General features: G+C 31.3%; 1 protein-coding gene across 1 annotated transcript in view; it reads right to left on the bottom strand.

Moving 5' to 3' along the window:
- LOC127710160 (RNA helicase aquarius-like) overlaps nucleotides 1–12,123 on the bottom strand; it is a 53,693-nt gene that overhangs the window by 16,476 nt on the left and 25,094 nt on the right. Inside the window, exons 21-29 of the mRNA XM_052215894.1 lie at nucleotides 9,779–9,885; nucleotides 9,021–9,190; nucleotides 8,671–8,802; nucleotides 7,281–7,418; nucleotides 5,175–5,355; nucleotides 4,617–4,726; nucleotides 3,940–4,075; nucleotides 2,047–2,094; nucleotides 812–970 (exon numbers count right to left, since the gene is read on the bottom strand). Of these exons, the coding sequence (XP_052071854.1) occupies nucleotides 812–970; nucleotides 2,047–2,094; nucleotides 3,940–4,075; nucleotides 4,617–4,726; nucleotides 5,175–5,355; nucleotides 7,281–7,418; nucleotides 8,671–8,802; nucleotides 9,021–9,190; nucleotides 9,779–9,885 (1,181 nt within the window). The remainder of the gene's footprint in view (nucleotides 1–811; nucleotides 971–2,046; nucleotides 2,095–3,939; nucleotides 4,076–4,616; nucleotides 4,727–5,174; nucleotides 5,356–7,280; nucleotides 7,419–8,670; nucleotides 8,803–9,020; nucleotides 9,191–9,778; nucleotides 9,886–12,123) is intronic.

Here is a 12,123-nt window from a genome sequence, read left to right as displayed (position 1 = left end):
TTAAAATTGGTGACAACAAAGTTGCATGGGTTATAATAACATTTTTTCAATCATCTCTGGTCATTCAGGATATCCCCACTGTTAACTTATGAGAGTATAAGTTTTAAAACTTTACCTGCTCACACCTGTTATTGCTGTTAAAAAAATTCTAACAAAAAAGAAATATGAATTAAATATGTATAGATTATATCATGCCCTTTTCCATATTGGCCCTGGTATCATCCCGAGGCTCCCATATCGGCCTCGAGGCTTTAGCCGAGGGCCGATATGGGTCGTGGGATGATACCAGGGCCAATATGGAAAAGACATGTTATAATCTATTTATCATATATTTAAGTTCTGCAGAAAAGAGAAAAAAGTTCAATTATAACAATTTAATGAAATATAACAGTAAAAATCTTAAATATTTTATCACAAAAGTTTTATCACATTTTCAAATTTAGTTTTTATCATTTACTCCATAGAAATTTATAGTCACATTTCCACTTATTTTACACAATCGTGTAATTCTCCGGCACTTTTTAAACACTCCTTTAGAATTTAATGTCACTTTCAGTTTTTTTCCTTGTGTTAGCGTTTTTCATTTGCTCTACAAAGTCTGGCGTATCTCTTTCCTCCACTGCAATTAAACGAGCACCGTCATTGTTCCCCGTTGTCTTCAAGGACGCAATGACGTCACATTGTTTGGAATCAGGGCACAATAACCAATAACCTCTTGTTTGCCCTGGGCAATTTTGAGGTTATTACATATGCAAAACCCAACGTATTCGTAACAAATATGTGATAAATGGCCTTATACAACAAAACCTACCTCAAGCTGTGTGAATATCTTTTTGATATGTCTGAAGCAGCCTTCAGCTATATCAAAATCTTCTGCATAGGTGCTTCCTTTAAATAATGGCTGTGGTGCATTCTCAAAGAATTTATTGAAGGGAAACAACTCATTTATCTTTTGTAACTTATCACATTCCTATAAAGAACAATAAGTAAAAATAATGGTATACCGCAAACATGAGGTGCAAAAATATGTTTGTCATATCCGGATTTCGACATATATTTATATGTTAGACTCAGATTGACGTCCGGTCTCTAATCGACGTCCGTTCCTCTAATCGACGTCCAGTGTGACGTTACGTTCTCAAATCAGTGTCCAATATTTTTACCCTCTAATCGATGTCCAATGTGACGTTATGTATTACCAAAACGATGTCCGCGATCTGAGTCTCCTCTCATCGATGTCCAATAGCATTTAATCGTTTATTTAGTTTGATCTTTGTTTATAATATCTGTATAGTTTTGTCTTGGTGTACAGATGCTTAAAAAGAAACTAATTGTTTTCTTATATCTTTATCAAAATAAAAGGACAAACAACAAAAAATGATAATAAGACAACCACCGACATCATATTACATGTACATGCACATTTTGAATATTTGGTGAAAGGAGTCCTCTCGATCTACGTTGTCGTATTCCTTTCATATTCATATAAATGTGGACATACGACAAGGTGACAACAATCCAAACAATAAATAAAATCGAGTGACATCTAGAGCGCAATATACACTGTCTTAAACAATAAACAGAATAAAAAAGTACAGCCAATTGTTGAAAAGTATTTTCATTTGGATTATGTAAGATTTAAAATCTTATATATTTTTCAACAACTTTTTGAGTTTTATGTTAAACCCACCAATAGATAAATTTGTGATGTCATTGCTGCAAGTCCATAAAAAGGACATCGATTTGATAACAAGAAAGACGTCGATTAGAGGGACATGAATTGGCCGTCAATTTGAAATCTTATTTTATTATGACGTCAGATTTGGACGTTGATTTGAGGAACGGACGTTGATTAGAGACCGGACGTTGATCTGAGTCTTACATATATACAATAACTTTATTAGATATAACACAATAAATAGTGTTTACACTATTTAATTCATAAGTCATTAAATGATACATTTCAAAGTTTGGTAAAAAGTATCAGAATTGAAAGTATTTCTGAAAGCAATTTATTAGAAAATTGGGAAAGAAAGATATATATACCTTTGACTGTCTTAATTTACTTAAGTATTCTTCCCATCTGGCTAAAACCTGTAATAAAAAAAATATAATTTGACATTACTGCTATACAGACTATCATATTCAAAAAAGTCACTTAATTCTTATTTCATTTTATATGTTAACATGAAAAAGGAATTTAATATTCATGACATCCAATAATACTTATAATCATATTACCAAGTTTGTTTTATCATCCACATAAGCATATAATCTAGTGAGGCTAAATAATGTAAATAATATTCATACAACTGAATCATACACTGATCTAAGCATTTCAATTTAAATACAAATAGTCCTAACATGACATCACAGTTCAAATACTTAAAAAAATATTCCATAGACACATTATCACTTGTGATGATTTATGTCCAGAAGTTATGCTTAATAAACTTTTTGGATGTTTTTAAATAAGTATATTATACTATGTACTAATCATTGAAGACCAGGGGCACATTTAAAAAAAAATTTAATTTTCATTTGATAGTCCAAATCATTTTTATCTTATTCCAAGAAATTATCAATTACCGTTCCTACTCGCTTATTAGTCGGAAAATTGGGAGTAAAATTCATAATCCAGAGAGGGGGGCCGACTAATAGACGAGATCTAGCGACCAGAGGAAAAATCCAAGCTTGAGAAAAGTGGTCAGGAGTGAATTTCCTGGTCAAAACTACGTTTTTGATTGCCAAACCTACATAAATCAATAAATAAAAAGTTTTTGTTGAAAATAAATGACTTCAATACTGTCTTTGTGTTTTATTTGTTCTTTGGTAAACATTTTCTGCAAATTCGTGTTGACATTCTACTGTTTCCGGTTTGTGTATTGATTTTCATGGTCACATGGTTTTCCTATAAACCCAAAAGAAGAGCCAAGAACCAAAAATGAAAAGGAGATAACAATGTACCAAATATGTGAAAGGATGTTTTCAGCGGAGTTATTGTGTCATTATTGTGATATCATGATATCAATTCAATGCTTATAAATCATATAATAATAAAAAAATAATTTTAAGATTCATTCCCAAAATCAAAATATTATTCATTATAGTGTCTCAGGTAAACAAAAATTACAAAATTGATTGACAAGCCAATATAATCCATTGATAACCCCAATTAAGAGACAAAGAGTTGTATTCACTAAAGGTGTGAAAACTATCAGTGATAGGTAAACAGATGACACTAATGAGTTGGAGTTAGTTATTTTAATATATTGATTAGCTTCACTTAATTTTTTTAATCCTTTAATCATCACAATATAATAAGAATTATGAAGTGTACATGCTCATTTAACACCGAGTTATGTATGCTGTGAAAAATATTTTCATCAAGTGTTGATTGACTTTAAATTTTTCAGGTTCATATTGGTTTATATTCGCTTTTCTCAAACAATAGGTTGTTAGTCATACCCTACAAAATCATTGATGCATTACGTAAACAACACATGGCTAATCTAACATTTGAACAGTGAACAAAACAAGAGAAATGAATACATCTTTATTATTAACAGCAATATAAATTATCATGATGAGCATCAACTAAATTCAAACCAAACAAACATTAATGCAGAAATGAATATTATTCCTGGATTTGCATTGGTTTTACCGGCGTTCAGTTACTGTCAGCTGAAAAAAAAATGCCCAAATTTTGTCCGACTTATACGAGGGTCAAGACTAAATCCTTAGAATTTGGAGCTGAAAAGGGACCCCGACTTATAGTAGGATCGACTATTAGGCGAGTATCTACGGTATATAACCATTTGCCATTTCTTTTGTATAACCATAGTTGCCAACTCACATGTTTTTCGCTTGTTCTCTAGTACCATAATTAAATCAGCCACAATGTCAATTATAATCCTTTTGTTAGTATCATAATTTTACCTGATAAAGATAGAAATAGCCAGCTGTTTCACAGGTGTGAGACATATCTCCTATCACACTTAAACTGGATTGTAATCTTCCTACTTCCTCTAACAATTCCAATCTTTGTGCCAATACATAGTTTACTCTTCCATATCTACAAAAAATAGGTAAATAAAATATCTATCATGATACCATTACTACAGATCTTATCTTCAACAATTTGTCAAATCTTTTCAAACTGTTAATTCGAAATATTACTCTTAGACTTTTAATCAATCTTCCAGCTTTCCTTTCATTAAACATGGTGTTTGGATTGCTAGGCAAACTTATTGGAATTGTAGAAATTCATCATGCATTTTAGCCATAGAAATAGAAGTTCCCAGAAGCCTGAATCTCTTACCTGGCAAAAATATGCAACATTAAAGACCATAAGCAACAGTTGCTGCTATCTATCAAAAACGAAGAATGATTGTGAGAAGATCTTATCAATATCCACTCCTAGAAAAAAATTTCTAAAACATATTGTCAGGTTATTTAAGGACAATAAACCCAAAATGGCCACATTTGTAGATGGATGTAACTTATAAACAAGATGCCCTATGAAACATTCAAGTAAAGTTTAATAGCATATAGCCCAGTAATTTCAGATAAGAAGATTTTTAGATCATGTTTGCTAAAAAAAGTTGTTTTCTAACCTGCTAAAATCTTTTTCCGTTTCTAAGGCCTCTTCTCCATGACCAAGACGTAGTAAATGTCTCTCATCAATGTCTAAAGCCATGATCTTCTCAAACAGTTGATTTAAAGCCTTAATAAAAACATAATAATTATATAAGACTAACATCTTTTGAACTTTGGTTACACCAAATTAATGTGTTATTTTTCTAGTTTTTTCTGCTAAAACTTAGTGCATACAGCTTACTACTAAGTCTTTTTACAGCTGACTGACCTTTTATTGATAACATGTATAGAATGGTTGTTACATGTTTTTTTAAATGATTCTTAAAATATTACAATGTGTCTTGTCTTGTATGAAGATTTTATTCACTATCTGTATAAAATGTATGGACAGTAATTGTCAGAATAAGTCAACTTCTTTTTATCACAAACTTCTAGACCATGAACTATAATGTGTATTCTGTACGGAGTCAACTTGAAAAAAAGTAACAGATACTTGAATGTTCCTGTTTCAGGTTAATTCATATGCAAAGTTGAAGAATATTGTATTTAGTACATAAGTATGTATAATATCTGACCTGATTTGAATGTGTTACTATTAATGTTCTCTGATCAGAAAAGTTGTGGTATATATTAGATATAATTTGTACAGCAACATCAGTTTTGCCAGTTCCTGGAGGTCCTACAATGATGGTCAGTCCTGGCTGCATCCCAGAGTAGATAGCTTCTGTCTGAGTGGGTGTAAATGGAACACTATTTCTATAAAAACAAGAGTGCACACGCTGAAATGTCTCGCCTTCTTTACTAACCATTGATTTTATGTTGATAGTCATACATGTAAATATAAAGCTTTACTACAAGTAACACATAAACTTAACATGATCCAAGAAAATATGGTCAAGGTCAGATAAACCAAACGAGAAATACATGTACACCTTACAATCATTCAATAAACCAAACATAGTTGACCTATTGCTTATAGTTTCTAAGAAACAGTCTTAACCAAGAAAACTTAACATTGACCAATGAACCATGAAAATGAGGTCAAGGTCAGATGAACCTTGCCAGACAGACATGTACACCTTACAATCAATTTATGCATTAAATATAGTTGACCTATTGCTTATAGTATCTAAGAAACAAACTTAACCATGAAAACTTAACATTGACCAATGAACCATGAAAATGAGGTCAAGGTCAGATGATACTTGCCAGACAGACATATACACCTTACAATCCTTCCATACAACAAATATAGTTGATCTATTGCTTATAGTTGAAGAAAAACAGACCAAAACACAAAAACTTAACACTGAGAAATGAATCTTGAAAAAGAGGTCAAGGTCAAATAAAACCTACGAGACTGACATGTACATCATAAAATATTTCCATACATCAAATATAGTTGACCTACTGCACATAGTATTAGAAAAAAAGACCAAAACTCAAAAACTTAACTTTGACCACTGAACCATGAAAATGAGGTCAAGGTCAGATGACACCTACCAGTTGGACATGTACACCTTACAATCATTCCATATACCAAATATAGTAGACCTACTTCTTATAGTATCTGATATATGGACTTGACCACGAAAACTTAACCTTGTTCACCTATCCATGAAATGAGGTCGAGGTCAAATGAAAATTGTCTGACAGGCATAAGGACCTTGCAAGGTACGCACATACTAAATATAGTTATCCTATTACTCATAATAAGAAAGAAATTAACATTACAAAAAAAGTTGACTTTTTTTTTCAAGTAGTCACTGAACCATGAAAATGAGGTCAAGGACAATGGACATATGACAGACGGAAACTTCTTAACATAAGGCATCTATATACAAAGTATGAAGCATCCAGGTCTTCTAGCTTCTAAAATATAAAGCTTTTAAGAAGTTAGCTAACGCTGCCGTAGGATCACTATCCCTATGTCGAGCTTTCTGTGACAAAAGTCGCAGGCTCGACAAAAAACCATGCAAACTTGAGGAACATGATCATATAATGATTAACATGAGTTGTTATCATACCTAAGGTTAAAGTTCATCTCAGACAGCTTAGGTAAACTACGGATTTCTTATAAAAACTTTATAAACAGTATATAATGAGTGTATTTCATTATGTTTACATATGCATTTTACATGTCCTGCTAGTGTGATGTTTAAGATTAAGATATTCTATTACAAGATATATCATTATAAATTCAATGTGGTATGTGTGTCTCATTAAATTCTGACTTCATCTGTTTAATTCTAAATTGACACAGTTCCCATGTGCAGTACATCTATAAATTTTCATAATTCTAAGGTATTAAATATTGGATTCAAAAACAACTTATGACATTTTGACAATAAAAATTAATCAGATTTTTCATTGTCTCTGAAAAGCTTTATAATTAAATGCTCAGTTCAGGTATTCTTACCAAAATTGCCTTAGATAAACTTTGCATTATGAAGTTGCAAAGTTAGTTTTAGTATAATCACATAATTTGTAAACTAAACCGTAAGGATTAGGTCCTGTATTGGGTATACAAATTTGGAAGATGATCGGGAAAATAACGTAAATAAAGTATAAAATTTGACTTTTCAGGTCAAGTATGACTACAAACCCATATATTGAATATTAACAACTGAACTTTTAGGTAACAAAATCCTAACCCTGATACAATAGGATAACAAACTTACTTTTTAGGTAAACAATAAGGATAAGGTCCTCTATTAGATATCACATAAGGATCTACTACAATATGTCTCTGTGGCTTAGGTTCATCTTCACCTTCTTTCCTTTTATTACTCGATGACTCACTATCTTTGATAGACAACCTAGAAACAAAGAATAATCACCTGTTGATTTTTCTCACTTCAAAATTATGTGTGTTTAATTTCAATAGTTTTGCCGTTTCTATATGTACAATATAGTGAATCATAATTTATACTCTTTAGGTTCTGAATTCATAGTTATGTTGCAAGTTTATCGTTTAGTAGTAATATTCCAGTAGAATATAATACACTGTTTCCCTATTTAGACTAAACCAGAAAAAAACAGTAACTTAGACAACTTCCTGTATGCGTCAAGTGTCGCAATGACAAAGATCAGTAATTAGCTGAAAGAGGGAAAAGTTTAGAAAGTGAACATTTTGAAATGTAGACAGATCATGATCCTTTTCTGTGAAACACAACTTAAAGTCATAAAAAAAAATGCTTTGTTTGAAGTGTTTATGATGATAAAGAGGTCCATTTGAAAACTTTTACATACAATGCATTGTTAAAACAGGGCACCAGATAGCTTCAACTAGATTGTGACGTCATTGAAAAGTTGTGTAATTTCAGAACTTATCCAGATCAGAATAAATAGCGATAAGGTGTAAAATATCAGTAGCTTGCTAGGACAAGGATACTGGATTGGACCTCATGAACAGCACTTGAATCACTAAAACCAGGATTGTGTTTTCTATTATAGAATACAAAGTAGTAGTAGACTCAGAATTTTAACGAGCAACATTGTATTAGTTACTGTAAAACAACTTATTTTCGTATATACTTTTATTCTTGTGAAGCCCTTTTCAGCCAATTTCCCAATGTTTTATAATCACAGTTTCCTAACTTTGTTCTTGTATTCATATAAGAGAAAATCCAAGTTTGACATGTTCACAACTAATTACATTCATGTTATTTTTCTACTCCCAAAAGAATCACATGAAAACAAGTTTTTGCTAAGAATATAAATGACAACAAGAAGAAGAATCTTACCATGCATCATTAAAAAATCTGTTCATAAGTATTTGATATTACATTGGTAAAAAGTGGTATTTTTTACATATAGACTGCTATGCCATTTCATATTTTCTTGTTTTGGGTATATTTTTTTTTAGAATACCATAGAAAGCTATTTTAAAGACTGATAGTCTTGAAATTAAAATGTGTAAGGAGAACTCATGTCAAGGTTAAATAATAGAATCTATATACAAAATGCAGAACCATATATCTTTGAAGACAAATGTTCCAAGTTTTATTCTCAATGATTAGCTTTTTCAGAGACATTGTAAAATTACCCATGAAATTGTATGTAATTTACCTGAATGGTGGTATATGTTTATTGACATCATCTGTGGTGACTTCAATAGGGCAATTCGGAAAACTGGCTCGTAAATGATCCATCGATAAAAATGTATCATTCCAATTTAAATTTTCTATCTGGTTATTTAATCTGAAACAAAAAATTATTTGTTAATCTGAACTGTCTCTTCCAATTTAATTTTCATATTCTTTTTTGTATAGTGCTTAGTTTTTTTTATTTCAAATTAGTAAGACAATTTGTTTGAAATACTTTAAATATACTTTAAAATATAACCAATTTCATAAATTGTGTTTAATGAGAAAAGTTTGACATGATCGATGTATTAAACAACCATAATAAATTCTTACTTTGAATAATGAGCTGCATCTGGTTCCCCGTAGCCTAGAATAAGATCATGTAACCAGTCAGGTACCACAAAATGTGTATTCATTAGATCTCTTAAAGTTTCCAGCACTGCTTTGAAATTGTTCTCTTTAGGCTTTCTTCTCATTATTACATTAAAAGTTTCATATGCATCCTATAATATAAAGATTTAAATCATTTAAATAATATCTTATAGCCTAAAATCTTTATCTAAAAGTATTTCTTGAATGAACATAAAAGTCTCATGCATAAAGGTGTTAATAGTTTGTGTACTTTCTAATATATGCACTGTAGTAGGAAGGTTAACAATAAAAAAAGTTGTATTAACAGTAATACAATTTTCTGGAAAAATGATCTGGTTTTATATATCTAACATCATTAATAAGTGATCTGACAGCTGTATTAAAGCACAGACATAAAATTATGTTGAAATGATTTGTGTGTGTTTTATTGAAGTTTGAATTGGCTATTTACTGAGCCTCACTTTTAAACTTCATAAAAGTCAATATTGGGTGAAAGTGACTACTATACAGTATGGGTTTTGCTCATTGTTGAAGGCTTACCTGTAATGGTTTAAATCCTTGTCCTTAGTTCTTTAAATGATAGTTGTCTTATTGGGAATCAAACCACATAAATAAAGCAAGTGGCAATGACTACTAACCATGTCATGAACACATGCATATATCAATAAATTTTCATACTAAAAAAATCCATAAGATACAAACATATTGACTCCACTTACCTCTTTACCTTCTGCAGTACCTGACATGTCTTGTTGGTACTGATTTGGATCTAACCATACCCTGAAAGTTCTCAGGTCACCAGGTAAATCTGGTTTGGGCTCTGGTCCTAAAATGGGAAAAAAAAATTAACAAATTTTAATGTTTGATTTTATATTTGGTGGAGAGAATAAAATTCAACGGCAAAATTTGACTGGGAAACTAAGAATTTCATTTTTGAATAGATTTACCCTTTTGTCATTCAACTTGTTATATCTTTCAAAACTGGTACCTCCCCTTTACTGTTTACTAGCAAATTTTTCCCAATGTTATTTTTGTGTTTAATTACATGTATGAATATTCCTTTTTGCACTTTTTTATTTCCAAGTTATTCTAATGCAAAAAAAACTTTCCATTTAGAATGTTTAAAGTGATTAAATTTTTTCAATTCAGCTGTCACGTTATAGATATTTCATATCTTTTGAATAGTTTTGTGGTGTTTCGTAAATTATACCATAGCTTTTGTTGAAACCCCCGGCAATAACCTCACGAGACGAAGTCGAGTGAGGTTGCCGAGGGGTTTCAACAAAAAACTATGGTATAATTTACGAAACACCACAAAACTAACCAAAATATATGAAATATCTGTTTTAACCTATTGCATATGTTGTTGTTTAAAAATGTATATTTCATATATTTTTGTTTATTAACTTCAAAAATAATTTTGATAAGAATCGGTCAAATTACCCTTTTAGGACCTTACACATTAAGCTCCGCCTACTTTATAAAATACGCACGGGCTTCTGAAACAGCGGGGAAATCAGTTGGACAAGATTTTTCGACAGCGATGGATGCACATCTACATTGGTGACGGGTAACGTTACAGACTAAAAACTGTTGAAGGAATTATATGTTCTGTATGTATATGGACGCAAAATATAGTTTGAAAGATTTCTGGAACCCAGATTTAAAGTTGAACTGCAAAGGGTTAGTTTTTTATTTTTTTTGTTTTTAAGTTTTTGGTATTAATTTATAATTCTGTGGAAATTTAATTCACAAGAATCTTTCTGAGAGTTTGGATGAATCATTCCATGTTTTAATTTGTACCAGAAGCCCAAGTTGTTCATTTAATTTAATCTAATTAAAAAGGATTTCAAAATGATCACGATTAAAGATCATTAAAAATCACATGTAGACTATAGATAATTTAAACAAAAGTTCACCTTTATTTAGAGTAACCAGACGCTTTCTATTCTTAACGGCCCAACATTATAGTTATTACTTAAGCAAATCGTTAAATTAAGATGTATATAAAATCGGATACGGATCCAGGATTTTGAAAAGGAGGGGGGGGGGGGGGGGGGGGGTCTAGCCATCCAATATTTGGAATAATAAAACGAAATATCTATGCATTTACCATATATAAAGCTTCTTGAAAGGGGCATGCCTTCCCCCTTCCTCCCCCTTAAAAAGCCGCCACGGCAAATTTCAACCTTTACATGTAGCTATACAGTTGATCCTAAGGGACTACAATCCAAGTATACATCTCAATAACCGAAAATCGAATTATATTTTCAAGTATAATATAATAATATATTTATATATACTTTTTTTTTTAAACTTTGTTCTTGAATCGAATTTTCGTTCATTTAAAAATATAGGACAACGGAGTTGGTGTATGTGGGTTCGATTCCCACCCTAGGCATTCATTTATATCGGCTGGTGCAAAGCGGGCGGTTTAGCTTAGTGGCCCCTACACTGACTCTGTTGTTCCTATTTAAAAAAAATCAGGCGGCCTTGAATAGGCCTTGCTATCTTCCTTTTTTTCTTTTCGAATACCAAATACAACAAAACCATGGTATAATTGTGAAAATTATACCATAGATAGCTATGGTATAATTTTCGGTTATTGAGATTTATACTCTTGTTGCATTCCCATAGGTTACATTGTACAGCTATAGGTTAATTCAAAAATAAACCTTCTAAAATTCCTCCCTAGTAAACAAAATAATTTTGTACTACTACCGTACTGGTACATAGTCCGCACCCCCTTCTCCCCACGAAATTTCAGGTAAAAAAACTTTTTGTAACTGTTAGAAAAGGTCTAATGAAACTCCGATAATTTCAAATCGTGTGCGGTCGCTTGCGGTATTTTTTTGGAAAAACCTGTTTTCCATCATCACACAGAAGCTGAAACTGCTTGTAAATGATTCTAGAACACTTCATGATTGTTAAAATAAGTTTAAATCACTTAAAAAACAATTTAGAAACTTGTGTATGTTTAAACCGGAAGTTTGAATAGCACGTGTAAAAGAAGAAAAAAACGGTGAGCGTCGAAATCCGTACATGATAGATATCACTAAAATAC

Source organism: Mytilus californianus, unplaced genomic scaffold, assembly GCF_021869535.1.
Source record: "Mytilus californianus isolate M0D057914Y unplaced genomic scaffold, xbMytCali1.0.p SCAF_7, whole genome shotgun sequence".
Classification (NCBI taxonomy): Eukaryota; Metazoa; Mollusca; class Bivalvia; order Mytilida; family Mytilidae; genus Mytilus; species Mytilus californianus.
This window is presented reverse-complemented; position numbering and strand designations above follow the sequence as displayed.